This window comes from Eptatretus burgeri, chromosome 3, assembly GCF_056783735.1.
Source record: "Eptatretus burgeri isolate ZD-2024b chromosome 3, Ebu_testis_v1, whole genome shotgun sequence".
In the NCBI taxonomy this organism is placed as follows: domain Eukaryota; kingdom Metazoa; phylum Chordata; class Myxini; order Myxiniformes; family Myxinidae; genus Eptatretus; species Eptatretus burgeri.
In genome coordinates this window covers 136,753,321-136,776,542 of record NC_140963.1, presented here as the reverse complement: position 1 = coordinate 136,776,542, position 23,222 = coordinate 136,753,321, and the positions used below count along the sequence as shown (strand labels likewise).

At 43.9% G+C, this 23,222-nt stretch overlaps 1 protein-coding gene across 4 annotated transcripts in view; it reads left to right on the top strand.

The window, feature by feature from the left end:
- The window catches only part of LOC147031080 (ATP-binding cassette sub-family G member 4-like), a 49,221-nt gene that overhangs the window by 16,152 nt on the left and 9,847 nt on the right, over window positions 1-23,222 (top strand). For all 4 annotated transcript variants that reach the window (XM_085875796.1, XM_085875795.1, XM_085875798.1 and 1 more), the window contains exons 6-14: window positions 7,139-7,271; window positions 7,641-7,691; window positions 17,592-17,737; window positions 17,995-18,118; window positions 19,878-19,992; window positions 20,532-20,671; window positions 21,653-21,751; window positions 21,853-22,021; window positions 22,816-22,916. In XM_085875796.1, coding sequence (XP_085731922.1) covers window positions 7,139-7,271; window positions 7,641-7,691; window positions 17,592-17,737; window positions 17,995-18,118; window positions 19,878-19,992; window positions 20,532-20,671; window positions 21,653-21,751; window positions 21,853-22,021; window positions 22,816-22,916 — 1,078 coding nt within the window. The remainder of the gene's footprint in view (window positions 1-7,138; window positions 7,272-7,640; window positions 7,692-17,591; window positions 17,738-17,994; window positions 18,119-19,877; window positions 19,993-20,531; window positions 20,672-21,652; window positions 21,752-21,852; window positions 22,022-22,815; window positions 22,917-23,222) is intronic.

The window sequence follows — 23,222 nt, the reverse complement described above, 5'->3', positions numbered from 1 at the left end:
AGCACAGTACCTTCACTTTAGTACAGTAGAGTACCCCCAATTCAGTGCAGTACCTTCACTTCAGTACAGCACCCTCACTTCAGTACAGTACCCCACGTCAGTACAGTGGACTACCCCCACTACAGTGCAGTATCCTCACTTCTGTACAGTACACCATTTCAGTACAGTACCCTCACTTCAGTACAGGAACCAACTTTAGTGCAATACCCCCACTTCAGTACAGTCCCCTAACTTCAGTACAGTATCCCACTTCAGTGCAGTACCCTCACATCAGTAGAGTATCCCATTTCAATACAGTACATGACCCCCCTCTTTAGTGCAGTACCCCCACTTTAGTACAGTACCCCTACTTTAGTACAGTACCCCCACTTCAACACAGTACCCTCACTTCAGTACAGTACCACACTTCAGTACAGTACCCTCACTTCAGTACAGTTCCTCACTTCAGTACAGTACCACACTTCAGTAGAGTATCCTCACTTAAGTACAGGTGCGTTCCATGTCAAGTGTACACATTTTTCAGCGAAATTTTGACACATCGTCTCAGATTTCACTCTTTTTTGTGCAAGTGTTTGTATCCACGGTAAAACATTATGTGTCAATTTTCAGACGTGGGGGCCCATCCGGGCCCATTTTAGCCCCCCCCCCAAATTTGGGCACCCCTGGTTGACCCACAATCTTCCAGTGGCCATATCACAGGTTGTAGTGGTCCGATTTGGATGATCTTGTATCAAAATGCTCGTAAAAGCGAGATCTTTCGAATCGCATGAAGTAAAATCACTCCGAAACAGTAATTCAAAAAGTTATAGTTTGGGGCGCCCTTTGACCTTGGGCTCCCACCCCCCAGCCAAACCGATGATCCCAATTTTTTCGTGTGAGAATATCCCTTCATATACTCCAACACCTCAGCATAAATGAAAATGGGATCTCAATGGGTTCAAGTGTGATGATGGTTTTATTGTTCGGGGTCCACATATCACGAATTCTTGATTCGACATTGGGCGACGTTTGCCGTCATCGTTCCAATGACGTCACCTGCTGGCAGGTGACTTTATGTCTGAAATTGACAATCATCATCTCTGGACTATATATATATGTATGTATGTATATATATATATATATATATATATATATATATATATATATATATATATATATATGTATGTATATATATATATATATATATATATATATATATATATATATATATATATACATATATATATATATATGTATATATATATATATGTATATATTGCATCATTTGCGAAAAATTATTCTGCCTATTGTGTCTACTGATTTTTAAGTGTACATTTTTTGTATAACATCATCGAATTAAGTTATAAATGGGCTAATCTCAGTTTTTGCATATTTTTCAGTAGGCATGGCGACTGAAGATCGAAAGGAGTTCCGAAAATACTGTTGCGATCCGTTCAGCTGCCATAAAACGAAACTACGAAAAGATCTTCGCAATGTGTCAATTGATATGTTGATGAAATTTTATTCAAAGGTGAAAAAAGATGACAGACTTTGTATTTCGTACAGAAACAAACTTTCCCAGTTGTCACCAGAGCATATTGAAGCATCATCTTCAACCAGTTCGAAATTATCATCAGAAGGTACTATCGAAGGCATTGCAGAATCTATTTCGACAGATGAGGACGAGGAGGTTTTTGAGCGAGAAGCACAAGTTGACCTATTAAACCAGTCGTTATCGATGATCGGCGAAAGCCCATTCGACAAACGAAAGGCGGAAAGGAACCCAGGGTACGTTCCTGAAAAGCGACGTAAAGTGGAAGATTCTGTGCGAAAGAAATTAGAACTAGTTGCTGGACCAAGCACTGCGGAGAAAACACAAAATACAGCGTCAAAATGTGATGAAAACTGCATGCCAGAGGTGATCAAAAGCCTGAAAGAAAAATACGTTGTTTCGAGCCGTTCAGAGCAAATACGTATACTGACAATATTTGCTCGGAATATGAGGATCAGAGGGATGATGAGTGAATTCAGTTGCTCCCAAAGAATGGCTGTGCAAGCCGAAAATTTAGAGAAAGGAAATGGTATGAACTATCGTCTCCAAATCCCAAACAGGGTAAAATATTGCCTGACGAAGTGAAATCCGCCGTAACCGAATTTTACCGAAGTGATGAAGTCAGCTGAATAATGCCGGGAAAAAGGACTGTGTGGTGGTCAGGAATGAACATGGAAAAGACAAAATTTAAAAGCGCCTGGTACGAAACAATCAAGGAACTGTTTCAGAAATTCAAAGAGAAGAACCCTGGCTTGAAAGTTGGATTCGCGAAGTTCGCCATGCTCCGTCCCTTGGAGTGTGTCCTGGCCGGTTCAGGCGGTACACACAGTGTATGTGTATGTACGATACATCAAAATGTGAAACTCATGATGTTTGGTTCCAAAATGCCACAGATAGCCGAACTTCCTCGCTATCATCATGTGATAGCACGCATAGTTTGTAACCCAGCACAACTGACGTGTTATTTCAGAACTTGTGAAAGTTGCCCATCAATTGAAGACTTCAAAACCGAGCTACTGAGTGTTTATGAACTAGAGGATATTGATGAAATTCAGTTTAAACGGTAGATATCCACCGACAGATCTGAACTGAGCACCATGGTCCTGCCTTTGGAAGAATTCATTAATCAATTTTGTGAACACGCGGTGAAATTAGTGAGACACGACTTCATTGCCAAGGCCCAATCTCAGTTTCTGAAAAATAAGAAAGACGAAATCAGTGAAGGAGAATTTGTTATTATTGGAGACTTCTCAGTGAACTGTTCGTTTCTCGTACAGGATGCGGCCCAAGGATTCCATTGGAACTGCTCTCAAGCGACAATTCACCCCTGGGTTTACTATTTCAAATCGGAGGATGGCAAATTAAACCACGATTCGTTCACGATTATATCAGAATGCAATACTCACGACGTTGTCTCAGTCCACCTCTTCCAAAGAATGCTCATTGAACACTTGAAATCTAGCTTTGGAAATGTAAAGAAACTTTACTTATCCTCAGACGGTTGCGCTGGCCAACATAAGAAATGCAAAGTCTTCATAAACCTATGTCGTCACAAATCAGAGTATGGTATTGACGCAGAATGGAATATTTTTGCCACAAGTCATGGCAAGGGGCCCTTCAGATGGCGTGGGAGGTACAGTCCAACGAGAAACAACACGTGAGAGCCTGCATAGACCTTCCGACAGTCAAATTATTTCTCCAAAATATCTTTTCGCCTTTGCTGAAAATGGTTTGAATGAAATGAAGTTCGGTTACGGGATCCAAGAGGCGTATGATGAGGAAGAACGAAATCTGGAAGAAAGGTTAAAAACGGCCAAAACCATGGCTGGAACTCAAAAACTTCATGCTTTCATCCCTATTTCTGAAACTGCTCTTCAAGTTCACGAATTCAGCCTTAGCGAGGAACACCGTATCGAGTCAGCTATTTCAAAATCTACACCAACTTTTAACGGGAAACTCTCAGGTTATGTCACAGTGCACTATCATGGAAAATGGTGGCTTGCCTGCATCATGGAAGCCTTTCAGGACACTCATGAAGTGAAAGTGAATTTTCTTCATCCAAACGGTCCCGCAAATAGTTTCGTTTTTCCTGACATTGAAGATCACTGCATTTTAGACATTTCTGATATACTTCTTTCCGTAGAACCAAAAACTGCTACAGGTAGAACCGACACAATCAGTAAAAAAGAAACACAGCTGTCAAATAAAACATTGGTTGGCAAAAAAATCTTGACTATAATATGCAAGGAAAAAACTCTTACTCATAGGAGTATCGCTTCCAGTTCCTGCATGTGGAAAATGTATGTACAATATCCTGATATAGTGTATTGGAAATCTTGTGTTCAGATATTGTGCTATGTATTGTGGCGTATTGTGTGTCCAGCACACGAGTCCCCGAACAATGAAACCATCATCATACTTGAACCCATTGAGATCCCATTTCAATTTATGCTGAGGTGGTGGAGTATATGAAGGGGTATTCTCACATGAAAAAAATCGGAACCATCGGTTTCGCTGGGGAGTGGGGGCCCAAGGACAAAGGGCGCCCCAAACTATAACTTTTTGAATTACTGTTTCGGAGTGATTTTACTTTACGCGATTCGAAAGATCTCGCTTTTACAAGCATTTTGTTACCAAGATCAGCCAAATCGGACCACTACAACCTGTGATATGGCCTACAGTACCCTCACTTCAGCACAGTCCCCTCACTTCAGCACAGTCCGCTCACTTCAGCAAAGTCCCCTCACGTCAGCAGAGTACCCTCACTTCAGCACAGTCCCCTCACTTCAGCACAGTCCGCTCACTTCAGCAAAGTCCCCTCACTACAGCAGAGTACCCTCACTACAGCAGAGTACCCTCACTTCAGCACAGTCTGCTCACTTCAGCACAATCCCCTCACTTCAGCAAAGTCCCCTCACTTCAGCACAGTTCCCCCACTTCAGCACAGTCAGTCCCTCACTTCAGCACAGTCCCCTCACTTCAGCACAATCCCCTCACTTCAGCAAAGTCCTCTCACTTCAGTACAGTACCCTCACTTCAGCACAGTCCCCTCACTTCAGCACAGTCCGCTCACTTCAGCACAATCCCCTCACTTCAGCAAAGTCCCCTCACTTCAGCATAGTCCCCTCACTACAGCAGAGTACCCTCATTTCAGCACAGTCTGCTCACTTCAGCACAATCCCCTCACTTCAGCAAAGTCCCCTCACTTCAGCACAGTTCCCCCACTTCAGCACAGTCAGTCCCTCACTTCAGCACAGTCCCCTCACTTCTGCACAATCCCCTCACTTCAGCAAAGTCCCCTCACTTCAGCACAGTTCCCCCACTTCAGCACAGTCAGTCCCTCACTTCAGCACAGTCCCCTCACTTCAGCACAGTCCCCTCACTTCAGCACAGTCCCCTCACTTCAGTACAGTCCCCTCACTTCAGCACAGTACCCTCACATCATCACAGTCCCCTCACTTCAGTACAGTCCCCTCACTTCAGCACAGTACCCTCACATCATCACAGTCCCCTCACTTCAGCACAGTCCACTCACTTCAGCACAGTACCCTCACTTCAGCACAGACCGCTCACTTCAGCACAGTCCGCTCACTTCAGTAGAGACCGCTCACTTCAGCACAGTACCCTCACTTCAGCACAGACCGCTCACTTCAGCACAGTACCCTCACTTCAGCACAGACCGCTCACTTCAGCACAGTACCCTCACTTCAGCACAGACCGCTCACTTCAGCACAGTACCCTCACTTCAGTACAGACCGCTCACTTCAGCACAGTCCCCTCACTTCAGCACAGTACCCTCACTTCAGCACAGTCCCCTCACTTCAGCACAGTCCCCTCACTTCAGCACAGTCCCCTCACTTCAGTACAGTCCCCTCACTTCAGCACAGTACCCTCACATCATCACAGTCCCCTCACTTCAGTACAGTCCCCTCACTTCAGCACAGTACCCTCACATCATCACAGTCCCCTCACTTCAGCACAGTACCCTCACTTCAGCACAGACCGCTCACTTCAGCACAGTCCGCTCACTTCAGTAGAGACCGCTCACTTCAGCACAGTACCCTCACTTCAGCACAGACCGCTCACTTCAGCACAGTACCCTCACTTCAGCACAGACCGCTCACTTCAGCACAGTCCGCTCACTTCAGTACAGACCGCTCACTTCAGCACAGTACCCTCACTTCAGCACAGACCGCTCACTTCAGCACAGACCGCTCACTTCAGCACAGTACCCTCACTTCAGCACAGACCGCTCACTTCAGCACAGTACCCTCACTTCAGCACAGACCGCTCACTTCAGCACAGTACCCTCACTTCAGCACAGACCGCTCACTTCAGCACAGTACCCTCACTTCAGTACAGACCGCTCACTTCAGCACAGTCCGCTCACTACAGTACCGTATCCCACTTCAGTACCGTATCCCACTTCAGTACCGTATCTCACTTCAGCACAGTACCGTATCCCACTTCAGTACCGTATCCCACTTCAGTATAGTATCCCACTTCAGTATAATATCCCACTTCAGTACAGTATCCCACTTTAGTACAGTATCCCACTTTAGTACAGTATCCCACTTCAGTACAGTATCCCAATTTAATATAGTATCCCACTTCAGTACAGTATCCCACTTTAGTACAGTATCCCACTTCAGTATAATATCCCACTTCAGTACAGTATCCCACTTTAGTACAGTATCCCACTTTAGTACAGTATCCCACTTCAGTACAGTATCCCAATTTAATATAGTATCCCACTTCAGTACAGTATCCCGCTTTAGTACAGTATCCCACTTCAGTATAATATCCCACTTCAGTACAGTATCCCACTTCAGTACAGTATCCCACTTCAGTACAGTATCCCACTTTAGTACAGTATCCCACTTCAGTACCGTATCCCACTTCAGTACAGTATCCCACTTCAGTACAGTATCCCACTTCAGTATAGTATCCCACTTCAGTACAGTATCCCACTTTAGTACAGTATCCCACTTCAGTATAGTATCCCACTTCAGTACAGTATCCCACTTTAGTACAGTATCCCACTTCAGTACCGTATCCCACTTCAGTACAGTATCCCACTTCAGTACAGTATCCCACTTTAGTACAGTATCCCACTTCAGTGCAGTATCCCACTTCAGTACAGTATCCCACTTCAGTACAGTATCCCACTTCAGTACAGTATCCCACTTTAGTACAGTATCCCACTTCAGTATGGTATCCCACTTCAGTACAGTATCCCACGTCAGTATGGTATCCCACTTCAGTACAGTATCCCACTTCAGTACAGTATCCCACTTCAGTACAGTATCCCACGTCAGTATGGTATCCCACTTCAGTACAGTATCCCACTTCAGTACAGTATCCCAGACCCACTTCATTACTGTATTTCACTGATATCTTCGTGTTCTTTCCTATTGTCCTTGCTTCTCGCACTCATTTTCATCATGTTGTGTTTACATTTTAAGACATGTCCATATATGAGTGGTCACGACCCCAATGTGCAAAATACCCATTGACGTGACTCATAATGATGGTGTGCTGGTGCCGTGACACAGTGCATGTGGAGTTGCGGTTTACCTTACACGTGTACTCGAATACATTTGACAGACAAAAGGGTGTATCGGGTGAGGTTCTCGTGAATGGTCAAATTCGTGAACCCAGCACCTTCCGCAAACTGTCATGTTACATCATGCAAGACAACGTGCTGCTTCCACACCTGACCGTCAATGAGGCCATGATGGTAATCGTATTATTGGCATTTCCTTGCAGTCTCCGCATCACATTGGCTGTATGTGCACGTCGGTAGTAGCATCGAGTGAAAACCTCGTGTCCTGGCTCTGTACACACTGTCACACTACCTGCTTAATCTCCCATTGGTGGATCCACAATCCCCTTTCCCTTTTGAATAGAGTATGCCATTATGTGCCAGCACAGTACCTTGAAATTTCCAATTTCTATCCAATTATTATGAAGATCCTGCACGTCGGAACCACGGCCACTCTGCAACCACAGCACACTCCTCACGCACTCATGAAGTGGTTTAAGTAGTTGATTTTGCGTTTTTGAGAACCGAACATGAAAAAAAATGGAGCCTTGTTTTATTTTACAGGTCTCTGCAAATCTCAAACTGCGGGACAAAATGGAGGAGAAAACGAAACTGGTAATGAAGCTGGAATTTTTGGTATTTTTTTTCAATATCTCAGAGCTGGCTGTTTGTCGTTCTCCACTCATGGCCGGCATGCGTTTGATTCGATAATCGGCTGCTCACTCTCTCGCCTAGCCACAAACGCCCCTCCACATGAGCTTGGGGAGGCCTAGCTTCGGTCTGCAGTAGACTAGATTAGGCTGGCTGATGGGTTTATATTTCAACCATCCCAGGGCACTTGACCTGCATCGGAATGGAACAGTCATTTTATTCACCCGGAGAGAAGCAAAGTGGAGCGTGTTTGTGACTTGATATCACATTGGACATTTCAAATTCACAATTGTCTTTTGTTCGAATTATTGCCTTGCTTTAACAGACCTGAATGAAGTGTAACGAAGTCCGTATCACCGATTCCGTCACGAGTCTAAAACGGTGCGGATAAGGAGACTCAACGTATTTGAGAAAGACTATATCTCTCCTTTGTTTACCAAATACATCTACCCCAAAGGGTTCAAAGTGCAGTCTTATAAATCATGTCTTCGACACACTTGCTTCTGCCTAAAGTCTTCATTACCAAACAAAATTAACTTACAATGAAGGTTATTTACCCAAGCAGCTTGTTACCCCCCACAACCAAAGGTAGCCGGAGATTGTTTTCACCCTGCATGTTTGTCTGTGAGCATGATATCTCAAAAAGTTGTGGATGGATTCAGATGGAACTTGGTGCATGAGTTGTGTAGGTGACAAGAACAAGTTGATTACGTTTTGGTTAACCCTTTGCATCCAAGTGGCTGGTTTACTGGCCACTGTTCAAACCTCCATATAACCAAGTGGCTGGTTTACTGGTGACTGTTCAAACCTCCATATAACCAAGTGGCTGGTTTACTGGCGACTGTTCAAACCTCCAGAAAGCAAGTGGCTGGTTTACTGGTTGCAATTCAAACCTCCATATAACCAAGTGGCTGGTTTACCGGTACCTATTCAAACCTCCATATAACCAAGTGGCTGGTTTACCGGTAGCTATTCAAACCTCCATATAACCATGTGGCTGGTTTACAGATAGCTATTCAAACCTCCATATAACCAAGTGGCTGGTTTACAGGTTGCCATTCAAACCTCCAAAAACCATGTGGCTGGTTTCCAGGTAGCCGTTCAAACCTCCATATAACCAAGTGGCTGGTTTACAGATAGCTATTCAAACTTCCATATAACCAAGTGGCTGGTTTACAGGTAGCCATTCAAACCTCCATTTAACCATGTGGCTGGTTTACAGGTAGCCGTTCAAACCTCCATATAACCATGTGGCTGGTTTACAGATAGCTATTCAAACTTCCATATAACCAAGTGGCTGGTTTACAGGTAGCCATTCAAACCTCCATTTAACCATGTGGCTGGTTTACAGGTAGCTATTCAAACCTCCATATAACCAAGTGGCTGGTTTACCGGTAGCGATTCAAACCTCCATATAACCAAGTGGCTGGTTTACAGGTAGCTATTCAAACCTCCATATAACCAAGTGGCTGGTTTACCGGTAGCGATTCAAACCTCCATATAACCAAGTGGCTGGTTTACAGGTAGCTATTCAAACCTCCATATAACCAAGTGGCTGGTTTACCGGTAGCTGTTCAAACCTCCATATAACCAAGTGGCTGGTTTACAGGTAGCTATTCAAACCTCCATATAACCAAGTGGCTGGTTTACAGGTAACTGTTCAAACCTCCATATAACCAAGTGGCTGGTTTACCGGTAGCTGTTCAAACCTCCATATAACCAAGTGGCTGGTTTACAGGTAGCTATTCAAACCTCCATATAACCAAGTGGCTGGTTTACCGGTAGCTATTCAAACCTCCATATAACCAAGTGGCTGGTTTACAGATAGCTATTCAAACCTCTATATAACCAAGTGGCTGGTTTACAGATAGCTATTCAAACCTCCATATAACCAAGTGGCTGGTTTACCGGTAGCGATTCAAACCTCCATATAACCAAGTGTCTGGTTTACCGGTAGCGATTCAAACCTCCATATAACCAAGTGGCTGGTTTACCGGTAGCTGTTCAAACCTCCATATAACCAAGTGGCTGGTTTACAGGTAGCTATTCAAACCTCCATATAACCATGTGGCTGGTTTACAGATAGCTATTCAAACCTCCATATAACCAAGTGCCTGGTTTACCGGTAGCTATTCAAACCTCCATATAACCAAGTGGCTGGTTTACCGGTAGCTATTCAAACCTCCATATAACGAAGTGGCTGGTTTACCGGTAGCTATTCAAACCTCCATATAACCAAGTGGCTGGTTTACAGATAGCTATTCAAACCTCCATATAACCAAGTGGCTGGTTTACAGATAGCTATTCAAACCTCCATATAACCAAGTGGCTGGTTTACAGGTAGCTATTCAAACCTCCATATAACCATGTGGCTGGTTTACAGATAGCTATTCAAACCTCCATATAACCAAGTGCCTGGTTTACCGGTAGCTATTCAAACCTCCATATAACCAAGTGGCTGGTTTACCGGTAGCTATTCAAACCTCCATATAACCAAGTGGCTGGTTTACAGATAGCTATTCAAACCTCCATATAACCAAGTGGCTGGTTTACAGATAGCTATTCAAACCTCCATATAACCAAGTGGCTGGTTTACAGATAGCTATTCAAACCTCCATATAACCATGTGGCTGGTTTACAGATAGCTATTCAAACCTCCATATAACCAAGTGGCTGGTTTACAGATAGCTATTCAAACCTCCATATAACCAAGTGGCTGGTTTACAGATAGCTATTCAAACCTCCATATAACCAAGTGGCTGGTTTACAGGTAGCTATTCAAACCTCCATATAACCAAGTGCCTGGTTTACCAGTAGCTATTCAAACCTCCATATAACCAAGTGGCTGGTTTACAGGTAGCTATTCAAACCTCCATATAACCAAGTGGCTGGTTTACCGGTAGCTATTCAAACCTCCATATAACCAAGTGGCTGGTTTACAGGTAGCTATTCAAACCTCCATATAACCAAGTGCCTGGTTTACCGGTAGCTATTCAAACCTCCATATAACCAAGTGGCTGGTTTACAGGTAGCTATTCAAACCTCCATATAACCAAGTGGCTGGTTTACCGGTAGCTATTCAAACCTCCATATAACCAAGTGGCTGGTTTACCGGTAGCTATTCAAACCTCCATATAACCAAGTGCCTGGTTTACCGGTAGCTATTCAAACCTCCATATAACCAAGTGGCTGGTTTACCGGTAGCTATTCAAACCTCCATATAACCAAGTGGCTGGTTTACAGGTAGCTATTCAAACCTCCATATAACCAAGTGGCTGGTTTACAGGTAACTATTCAAACCTCCATATAACCAAGTGGCTGGTTTACCGGTAGCTGTTCAAACCTCCATATAACCAAGTGGCTGGTTTACAGGTAGCTATTCAAACCTCCATATAACCAAGTGGCTGGTTTACCGGTAGCGATTCAAACCTCCATATAACCAAGTGTCTGGTTTACCGGTAGCGATTCAAACCTCCATATAACCAAGTGGCTGGTTTACCGGTAGCTGTTCAAACCTCCATATAACCAAGTGGCTGGTTTACAGGTAGCTATTCAAACCTCCATATAACCATGTGGCTGGTTTACAGATAGCTATTCAAACCTCCATATAACCAAGTGCCTGGTTTACCGGTAGCTATTCAAACCTCCATATAACCAAGTGTCTGGTTTACCGGTAGCTATTCAAACCTCCATATAACCAAGTGGCTGGTTTACAGATAGCTATTCAAACCTCAATATAACTAAGTGGCTGGTTTACAGACAGCTATTCAAACCTCCATATAACCAAGTGGCTGGTTTACAGATAGCTATTCAAACCTCCATATAACCAAGTGCCTGGTTTACAGACAGCTATTCAAACCTCCATATAACCAAGTGGCTGGTTTACAGATAGCTATTCAAACCTCCATATAACCAAGTGGCTGGTTTACAGATAGCTATTCAAACCTCCATATAACCAAGTGGCTGGTTTACAGATAGCTATTCAAACCTCCATATAACCATGTGGCTGGTTTACAGATAGCTATTCAAACCTCCATATAACCAAGTGGCTGGTTTACAGGTAGCTATTCAAACCTCCATATAACCAAGTGCCTGGTTTACCGGTAGCTATTCAAACCTCCATATAACCAAGTGGCTGGTTTACAGGTAGCTATTCAAACCTCCATATAACCAAGTGCCTGGTTTACCGGTAGCTATTCAAACCTCCATATAACCAAGTGGCTGGTTTACAGGTAGCTATTCAAACCTCCATATAACCATGTGGCTGGTTTACAGATAGCTATTCAAACCTCCATATAACCAAGTGGCTGGTTTACAGGTAGCTATTCAAACCTCCATATAACCAAGTGGCTGGTTTACCGGTAGCTGTTCAAACCTCCATATAACCAAGTGGCTGGTTTACAGGTAGCTATTCAAACCTCCATATAACCAAGTGCCTGGTTTACCGGTAGCTATTCAAACCTCCATATAACCAAGTGGCTGGTTTACAGGTAGCTATTCAAACCTCCATATAACCAAGTGGCTGGTTTACCGGTAGCTATTCAAACCTCCATATAACCAAGTGGCTGGTTTACCGGTAGCTATTCAAACCTCCATATAACCAAGTGCCTGGTTTACCGGTAGCTATTCAAACCTCCATATAACCAAGTGGCTGGTTTACAGGTAGCTATTCAAACCTCCATATAACCAAGTGGCTGGTTTACCGGTAGCTATTCAAACCTCCATATAACCAAGTGGCTGGTTTACCCGTAGCTATTCAAACCTCCATATAACCAAGTGCCTGGTTTACCGGTAGCTATTCAAACCTCCATATAACCAAGTGGCTGGTTTACCGGTAGCTATTCAAACCTCCATATAACCAAGTGGCTGGTTTACAGATAGCTATTCAAACCTCTATATAACCAAGTGGCTGGTTTACAGATAGCTATTCAAACCTCCATATAACCAAGTGGCTGGTTTACAGGTAGCTATTCAAACCTCCATATAACCAAGTGCCTGGTTTACCGGTAGCTATTCAAACCTCCATGTAACCAAGTGGCTGGTTTACAGGTAGCTATTCAAACCTCCATATAACCAAGTGGCTGGTTTACCGGTAGCTATTCAAACCTCCATATAACCAAGTGGCTGGTTTACCGGTAGCTATTCAAACCTCCATATAACCAAGTGCCTGGTTTACCGGTAGCTATTCAAACCTCCATATAACCAAGTGGCTGGTTTACAGGTAGCTATTCAAACCTCCATATAACCAAGTGGCTGGTTTACCGGTAGCTATTCAAACCTCCATATAACCAAGTGGCTGGTTTACCGGTAGCTATTCAAACCTCCATATAACCAAGTGCCTGGTTTACCGGTAGCTATTCAAACCTCCATATAACCAAGTGGCTGGTTTACAGGTAGCTATTCAAACCTCCATATAACCAAGTGGCTGGTTTACAGACAGCTATTCAAACCTCCATATAACCAAGTGGCTGGTTTACTGGTAGCTATTCAAACCTCCATATAACCAAGTGGCTGGTTTACCGGTAGCTATTCAAACCTCCATATAACCAAGTGGCTGGTTTACAGGTAGCTATTCAAACCTCCATATAACCAAGTGGCTGGTTTACAGGTAGCTATTCAAACCTCCATATAACCAAGTGGCTGGTTTACCGGTAGCTATTCAAACCTCCATATAACCAAGTGGCTGGTTTACCGGTAGCTATTCAAACCTCCATATAACCAAGTGCCTGGTTTACCGGTAGCTATTCAAACCTCCATATAACCAAGTGGCTGGTTTACAGGTAGCTATTCAAACCTCCATATAACCAAGTGGCTGGTTTACCGGTAGCTATTCAAACCTCCATATAACCAAGTGGCTGGTTTACCGGTAGCTATTCAAACCTCCATATAACCAAGTGCCTGGTTTACCGGTAGCTATTCAAACCTCCATATAACCAAGTGGCTGGTTTACAGGTAGCTATTCAAACCTCCATATAACCAAGTGGCTGGTTTACAGACAGCTATTCAAACCTCCATATAACCAAGTGGCTGGTTTACTGGTAGCTATTCAAACCTCCATATAACCAAGTGGCTGGTTTACCGGTAGCTATTCAAACCTCCATATAACCAAGTGGCTGGTTTACAGGTAGCTATTCAAACCTCCATATAACCAAGTGGCTGGTTTACAGGTAGCTATTCAAACCTCCATATAACCAAGTGGCTGGTTTACCGGTAGCTATTCAAACCTCCATATAACCAAGTGGCTGGTTTACCGGTAGCTATTCAAACCTCCATATAACCAAGTGCCTGGTTTACCGGTCGCTATTCAAACCTCCATATAACCAAGTGGCTGGTTTACAGGTAGCTATTCAAACCTCCATATAACCAAGTGCCTGGTTTACCGGTAGCTATTCAAACCTCCATATAACCAAGTGGCTGGTTTACCGGTAGCTATTCAAACCTCCATATAACCAAGTGGCTGGTTTACAGATAGCTATTCAAACCTCCATATAACCAAGTGGCTGGTTTACAGATAGCTATTCAAACCTCCATATAACCAAGTGGCTGGTTTACAGGTAGCTATTCAAACCTCCATATAACCAAGTGCCTGGTTTACCGGTAGCTATTCAAACCTCCATATAACCAAGTGGCTGGTTTACAGGTAGCTATTCAAACCTCCATATAACCAAGTGGCTGGTTTACCGGTAGCTATTCAAACCTCCATATAACCAAGTGGCTGGTTTACCGGTAGCTATTCAAACCTCCATATAACCAAGTGCCTGGTTTACCGGTAGCTATTCAAACCTCCATATAACCAAGTGGCTGGTTTACAGGTAGCTATTCAAACCTCCATATAACCAAGTGGCTGGTTTACCGGTAGCTATTCAAACCTCCATATAACCAAGTGCCTGGTTTACCGGTAGCGATTCAAACCTCCATATAACCAAGTGGCTGGTTTACAGGTAGCTATTCAAACCTCCATATAACCATGTGGCTGGTTTACAGGTAGCTATTCAAACCTCCATATAACCAAGTGGCTGGTTTACCGGTAGCTATTCAAACCTCCATATAACCAAGTGCCTGGTTTACCGGTAGCTATTCAAACCTCCATATAACCATGTGGCTGGTTTACAGGTAGCTATTCAAACCTCCATATAACCAAGTGGCTGGTTTACCGGTAGCTATTCAAACGTCCATATAACCAAGTGCCTGGTTTACCGGTAGCTATTCAAACCTCCATATAACCAAGTGCCTGGTTTACCGGTAGCTATTCAAACCTCCATATAACCAAGTGCCTGGTTTACAGGTAGCTATTCAAACCTCCATATAACCAAGTGCCTGGTTTACCGGTAGCTATTCAAACCTCCATATAACCAAGTGCCTGGTTTACCGGTAGCTATTCAAACCTCCATATAACCAAGTGCCTGGTTTACAGATAGCTATTCAAACCTCCATATAACCAAGTGCCTGGTTTACCGGTAGCTATTCAAACCTCCATATAACCAAGTGGCTGGTTTACCGGTAGCTATTCAAACCTCCATATAACCAAGTGCCTGGTTTACCGGTAGCTATTCAAACCTCCATATAACCAAGTGGCTGGTTTACAGGTAGCTATTCAAACCTCCATATAACCAAGTGGCTGGTTTACCGGTAGCTATTCAAACCTCCATATAACCAAGTGCCTGGTTTACCGGTAGCGATTCAAACCTCCATATAACCAAGTGGCTGGTTTACAGGTAGCTATTCAAACCTCCATATAACCATGTGGCTGGTTTACAGGTAGCTATTCAAACCTCCATATAACCAAGTGGCTGGTTTACCGGTAGCTATTCAAACCTCCATATAACCAAGTGCCTGGTTTACCGGTAGCTATTCAAACCTCCATATAACCAAGTGCCTGGTTTACAGGTAGCTATTCAAACCTCCATATAACCAAGTGCCTGGTTTACCGGTAGCTATTCAAACCTCCATATAACCAAGTGCCTGGTTTACCGGTAGCTATTCAAACCTCCATATAACCAAGTGCCTGGTTTACAGATAGCTATTCAAACCTCCATATAACCAAGTGCCTGGTTTACCGGTAGCTATTCAAACCTCCATATAACCAAGTGGCTGGTTTACCGGTAGCTATTCAAACCTCCATATAACCAAGTGCCTGGTTTACCGGTAGCTATTCAAACCTCCATATAACCAAGTGGCTGGTTTACAGGTAGCTATTCAAACCTCCATATAACCAAGTGGCTGGTTTACCGGTAGCTATTCAAACCTCCATATAACCAAGTGCCTGGTTTACCGGTAGCGATTCAAACCTCCATATAACCAAGTGGCTGGTTTACAGGTAGCTATTCAAACCTCCATATAACCATGTGGCTGGTTTACAGGTAGCTATTCAAACCTCCATATAACCAAGTGGCTGGTTTACCGGTAGCTATTCAAACCTCCATATAACCAAGTGCCTGGTTTACCGGTAGCTATTCAAACCTCCATATAACCATGTGGCTGGTTTACAGGTAGCTATTCAAACCTCCATATAACCAAGTGGCTGGTTTACCGGTAGCTATTCAAACCTCCATATAACCAAGTGCCTGGTTTACCGGTAGCTATTCAAACCTCCATATAACCAAGTGCCTGGTTTACCGGTAGCTATTCAAACCTCCATATAACCAAGTGCCTGGTTTACAGGTAGCTATTCAAACCTCCATATAACCAAGTGCCTGGTTTACCGGTAGCTATTCAAACCTCCATATAACCAAGTGCCTGGTTTACCGGTAGCTATTCAAACCTCCATATAACCAAGTGCCTGGTTTACAGATAGCTATTCAAACCTCCATATAACCAAGTGCCTGGTTTACCGGTAGCTATTCAAACCTCCATATAACCAAGTGGCTGGTTTACAGGTAGCTATTCAAACCTCCATATAACCAAGTGGCTGGTTTACAGATAGCTATTCAAACCTCCATATAACCAAGTGCCTGGTTTACCGGTAGCTATTCAAACCTCCATATAACCAAGTGGCTGGTTTACCGGTAGCTATTCAAACCTCCATATAACCAAGTGCCTGGTTTACCGGTAGCTATTCAAACCTCCATATAACCAAGTGGCTGGTTTACCGGTAGCTGTTCAAACCTCCATATAACCAAGTGGCTGGTTTACCGGTAGCTATTCAAACCTCCATATAACCAAGTGCCTGGTTTACCGGTAGCTATTCAAACCTCCATATAACCAAGTAGTCGGATATTTCCTCCAGGGACCCCAGAATGGGACAGCCGAAAGTCCAAGGATCTCAGTGTTTAAACTTTAAAGGGTTCAGGTCCGAATCTCGATCCGGTCCATCAGTGGATACAAAACATAATCTGTTCAGCCTGGCGGAGCTATGCTCTCCACCGAGTGCCATTGTCGTCTCCGACATGACATCTCGCATCGAACATAAACGGCAGAGGAAAATGAGTGAAATCCCGCCTCATTTGCATCATTTGTTACGTCAACCCCGACATGATTTCCCAATAAATGACAAGATAAAGTTTGAATAAATTTCCCTGGCCACTATCTCTGCTGGAGCGAGTCATCAGGCTTGTGTCATCACATCTTGTAAAGAGACTTTTAAATTCCCGCTGGTTACCAAATGTTTCATGGGACATGACCCCGGGAATTTCTGGCGAGTGAGTAACCTGTTCACTATTGCATCAAACTGCCGAGTGTTAGTCATAACAGGTTGGTGTAAACAATGCATCATCACAATTAGTAAATGGTAAAAGGTTTTCTTAGACATGGAATGGGACAAACAACAATCTGAATTAATAAATAATTTTTATATTACTTGATGTACCACCGTATCCTGTGCACAAATTGAAGCGAGTCTCTTTGTACCTGTGTTTGTGTGTTCAGGTGAGTGAGATTGTCGCAGCACTCGGCCTGGGTGGATGTGAAACCGTACGAGCTGGAAGCCTCTCTGGGGGTCAGAGACGCCGCCTTACCATTGGCCTTGAGCTTGTGAACAATCCACCAGTAATGCTTTTTGACGAGCCCACAAGGTGTGACACTTCATCGTGTAACCTGTGTACTCTCAACATGATCACCATTACAAAACGAAATCCTGTTCCACCAACTAATACTGTCACGTCACACGTACAGAGGAGTCTGGATGGCACTCCACTCTCAGAAAGTTAAACTTACCTGCTGGGGTTATAAATGTGATCGGTCGTTCTCATTGCAATTATAATTTATTGATATTAAGAACAGCAAAAATTAGGATGATCGGATGAGTAAGCGGATGACCTTGTGTGTGCAGTGGCCTGGACAGCTGGGCCAGTGAGCAGGTTGTGTCCCTCCTTCGTGGTCTCGCGGCCGGGGGACGCACAATTGTGTGTTCCCTACACCAGCCCAGTGGACGCCTCTTTCATATGTTCGATAAGGTATTCCAGTTGACAAATGGACAAGAAACCTTTCTCTCTACTTCCACACCTCTACATCACTCCCCTTCTCTCTCCCCCTCTCTCTCTCTCTCCATCGCTACCTCCTTCTTTCTCCCCCTACCTTTGTACCTCTCCCCCTCTCTCACTTCATCCCTACCTCCTCCTCTCTCCCTCTACCTCTCTCCTACTTGATAAGTGGCAGATTATTTTATAATCGCAAATACAACCCATCGCTTTGCTGATGGGAATATTGAGGTAGGGGGGAGAAAGAGGGAGGGTAGGGGAGAAAAGAGGGGGATGGGGAGGGGAGAGTGGAGAGGAGGGAGATGTGGGGCAGTGAGGAGGTGGGGAGGAGTGGGGTAGCTAGGAATTGAAGAGCGAGGAAAAGGGGGTGGGGTGGGAGAGTGATTCCTCACCAAACATCGCTATTAGTGTAGTAGATCGTAGAAAAATCGTGCAAATTATGATACAAGAATCAGATTTGGCATTTCTGTTCTGCAGGGCTTTCTGATCAAATCTGCCTGATTTGGCCATTTGAGAAAATCCAAATTTTGAAAAATTTGAAGAAAAAAAAAACTTCAAAATAATTTGAAGTCACGGCTGGCTGAAATTCTTGAAGCGCAAGTGAACATCCCAGACAGAGAACCAAGGGGAGATGCAGTCATCATTGATGGCTCAGCACTTATCAATGCCCTACCTCCACGCACTTCAAAGATATTTAATGACTATGCTAAAGAAGACACCATCCCAAAGGTGGAATCCTATGGTGCCAGGTACGAGAGGGTGGACGTAGTGTTTGATGTGTACAAGAAGTCAAGTCTGAAATCCGAGGCAAGGTCGAAAAGGGGTCAAGGAATCGGAAGAAGAGCGACAGGAACCAGTAAGATCCCAAGTAACTGGAGAAGCTTTCTTCGAGATGACAGCAACAAGACTGAGCTGTTTTACTTCCTTGCGGAAAAGATGTGTGAAGCACAGACGACAAGCACAGTCATTGTCACAAAAGGAGAAGATGCCATTAGCAACACAAGGAAGTCGCTGGATGCTGTGTCCCATGTTGTCATGAAGAAGCTGACACTCGAATATTTGTACATGCCAGGGATGCAATGACGGATGGTAGCAAGTCCATTATCATTAAGGCTAATGACACGGACGTACTAGTCATAGCAATATCTGTACTGCCATCCTTACAAGAACTAGGTCTTGAGAACATGTGGATTGCCTTTGGCCAAGGAGCCGAGGCGCGATGGATTCCAGTCCATGAGGTAGTTTCTGCAATAGGGCCTGAGAAAGCTGGAGGGATCCCATACTTCCATGCATTCACTGGATGTGACGTCGTGTCTGCCTTCCGCGGTAAAGGGAAGAAAACTGCATGGCAGACTTGGAACGTCTTTGATGATGTTTCTGAAACGTTCACCGATCTCAGCCAGCATCCAACATTGATTCGTGATGTTGACTTTTTTGAAGTTTGTTTGTTTTTTTCAAATTTTTCAAAATTTCGATTTTCAAATGGTCAATCAGGCAGATTTGATTAGAATCCCCTGGATAACAAATGTGCCAAATTTGATGCTTGTATCATCATTTGCACGATTCCTCTCAAAAATTGCTGTTATCTGCCCCCACTTTATACATTCCGGGAAGAGGTGGGGGGGGGATGTGGGTAGGGGTTTTTGAAGGAATACTTTATTGTTTATCTTTTTTGGATCTTTCACACTCATGCACGTCCTACTCCTCTCCTCCAAACTCCTCGCTTCCTCTGCAGACATACGTGCTGAGCCAGGGTTGCTGTGTGTATCAGGGCTCGGTGACACAATTAGTACCTCACCTCGCCCAACTGGGCTTGCAGTGTCCGACGTACCACAATCCTGCAGACTTCGGTACCACATTATCATCAGAAATTCCTTCACCTGACTCCTCATTTCTGTCACAAAAGTTGATTTCAGTAAATTTAATATCATGTGATTATGTAAACGAACTCATTATCTTGATAGAAAATAATGATCACCTTCTTCTTATTATTCTTCCTTATCGATTTGCTTGTTTTATATTGTGGTTGCGTGGTCCATCTTTATGACTCGGAGACAGTGTGAAGAGAGATTGAGGTAACTCATCATCCGTGACGAGAGAAACTCTCTCAGCATCTAACGCCAAACATCATGGCACAGAGAAATGTAAATGAGCAGCAAGTGGGCAATTGCAATTTAATGAGGACACTGACAATCACAACCTTTCTCCTGTTCCAAAGGTACCACACAATGTGTAATACTCACCAGTGAGTGTAAACAGGCAGGATAGCCAGCTTAACACCGTGCTTTAAGATGAGCACACTGTGACATACATCATACTTTTGTGAAACAGCAGTACCCGATTAACCGCACTCCATGTTCCCTCATTCTTTCAAATTAATCGGCTTTAGTGATGGAAGTAGCTTCTGGCGACTACGGGGACCTGACGTCTCTCCTGGCTGCTGCAGTTCAAGATAGAGCTGCGGATGCTACATGGCCCAAGATCTCTACGAGCGACCCTTCTTTGGAGCCCTGTCCCACAGGCTTAACTGTAAGGAAATCCCACTTTAATGCCACCGTTGTCATGTGCCTTCTACTTTTCTGGTTTAGTCATGAATTGTAATGGCAGCTTGGTGAAAAAGCAGAATTCTATGGCAATACAAGGAGAGTTTTACATCAGCACTACAGTAACAGGCTTCCCCATTGTCTTGGTGCTGTCAGTTGTGCCCAAGCATGAACTTGTGATTATTACCTCCGGTAACAATCAAGAAGGTGATCAAGAAATAAAACAAGAAGAAGGTGATCATTATAATCCTTCTTATAGTAAGGATATAGAGTACCGATGTGGAGTACTCTATATCTCTCTATCTCTAGATATAGAGTCGAGGTAAACTCTCCTCCTCCTCGGTAGGAGGTACCGATGTAGATTGCCAGTGGCAATCCGCCCTGGTTAAACGAAGCGAGCAAACACCACCTACGTGGCGGAGGGTATGCACGCTACTGAGTGCTGTTATAGTGGTTTTTTTGTGTGTCTTTCGGCCCTCTTCTCACATCTCAATCACAAGACTTCCTTTCCACATCTCACATTCTCTTGCCAGGATACCTGACTGTGATGAAACATCTGGTAGTCGTCCGTTAGGCAGGTGTTTGCTCGCTTCATTTAGCCAGGGCGGATTGCCAGGTCCCTTCATTCTCCAACGTTATTTAAAGTAATTTATTGTAGAATGGAAAAGTAGTCTTGCTGGTTGAGGGATATTGTCGATCCGAATCGGCGGACAGGTTGAATGATGGATTAAATGATGGACAGGCTACTGTCTGATATAATGTCTTCTTATAATAAGTGGCATGAGAAACCATGTGGAAGATGTGTACCATTACTATACTAATATAACCTCGGCAGACTAGCTTAAGGTTTCCACTACTGTTCTGTGGTTCAAATGCATGTTCCACTTTCAGTTCATCATCTCGTCAATTGATTCCGATCAGTCGTGTTACTCGCACACGGAGGGAGAAAATTCCCTGTGCATTTCAGGAGCCATGCGGTTGTGTCTGCGGATCATTTGGAGCCAGTTTTATAACCCAGATGTGCGTTCTGCTTCACCGCAGTCTCATTACCATCACTCGTGACACTGTGAGTACAGTCACATATTGGGAGGGGGTGGGGAGGGGAGGGCATCTCACAATCCATTCACATAGTCACTCCTTCATTCTCTTCACTCATTCTTCCACCAGGTGCTGTGCCACCTGCGTCTTGCGTCACACCTTGCTATCGGTGTGCTTGTGGGACTCCTCTACCTGGACATCGGTTCCGATGCCAATAAAGTCTTCAATAACTCAGCCTTCCTCTTCTTCTCACTGCTTTTCCTCACTTTTGCTGCAATGATGCCCACTGTGCTCACATGTATGTCCGATACACAAATATAGCAGAATCTTACACCCCCGCCCCTCTCCATCCCCATTCGTATGCCTCATGCACCTAAATGCCTTTTAAAACCTTTCCCAGCCATCTCTACCCATCTCGCACACCAATCAGCATTTGTTACCTTCACTACCGAAGGTGGACGGAAGTTATGTTTTCACCCCTTGTTTCTCTGTTGGCCCGATATCCCAAAATCTTGTGGACGGATTTGAGCAAAATTTGGTGGACTGGTTGGTTATGTGATGAGGACGAACTGGTTCGATTTTGGTGACAATCTGAATCCGGATCCGACTACTAGAATTTAAAAAAGGATTCTTCACCATTGAGAGATCGGGCCAAAAATGATATATAGCACGACTTCTCAAAAGGTTTTGAACGGATTCGGTTGAAACTTGGTGGACATGATGGGTGTGTGTGTGGCAAGGACAAATTGATTCAATTTTGGTGAAGATCCGAATTCAGATCTGGATATGAGGATTATTTAATTTTTAAAGTGATTCTTCACCATTGAGAGATTGGGCCAAAAACAATATATAGCATATCTCAAAAATGTATTGATTGGGCCCGATATGTTCTTGTGGATCAGGCATTACGTGGTGGAGGTATGTGCTCCACTGAGTGCCCTTCTAGTTTTGAATGTATTTGAAATTTCTCTGCTTGACCAAAGACTGTAAAGTGTTGTTGTTAAAGAAGAATGGACAGTATTCTAATTAGTCGATATATTATAAAGCAAAAGGGAACGAATCGAATAGGAATGAGTTGATAGTGTGTGCCAGTCCCGACAGAGATGGCGGTGTTTCTGCGTGAACACTTGAACTGCTGGTACGGACTCAAGACCTACTACCTTGCCAAAACTCTGGCAGACATTCCATTTCAGGTTTTTCCTGCTTTACAGTTGTTTTTCACTTGTGTGTGAAATTACATCATTGCTTTTTTTTCTGGCTGGCATGACAGCTCATTGCTTGCATACTCACCTACGAGTTGTCTCGTATGAGCTTGATTCCAATTATGAAAGGGATTATAAGACTGTCATCCTGATGCTTCCCAGGTGGAGCATGGCCTCCATAGGTATGCCATCCTTCAGAGGGAATGTGAATCCTCCTGTCCTTATTGTTCACATTTTCTTTTGGACATTGAAGACCCCAACGTATTTACATAGTGTGCTGCCAGTCGAGCCGACTTG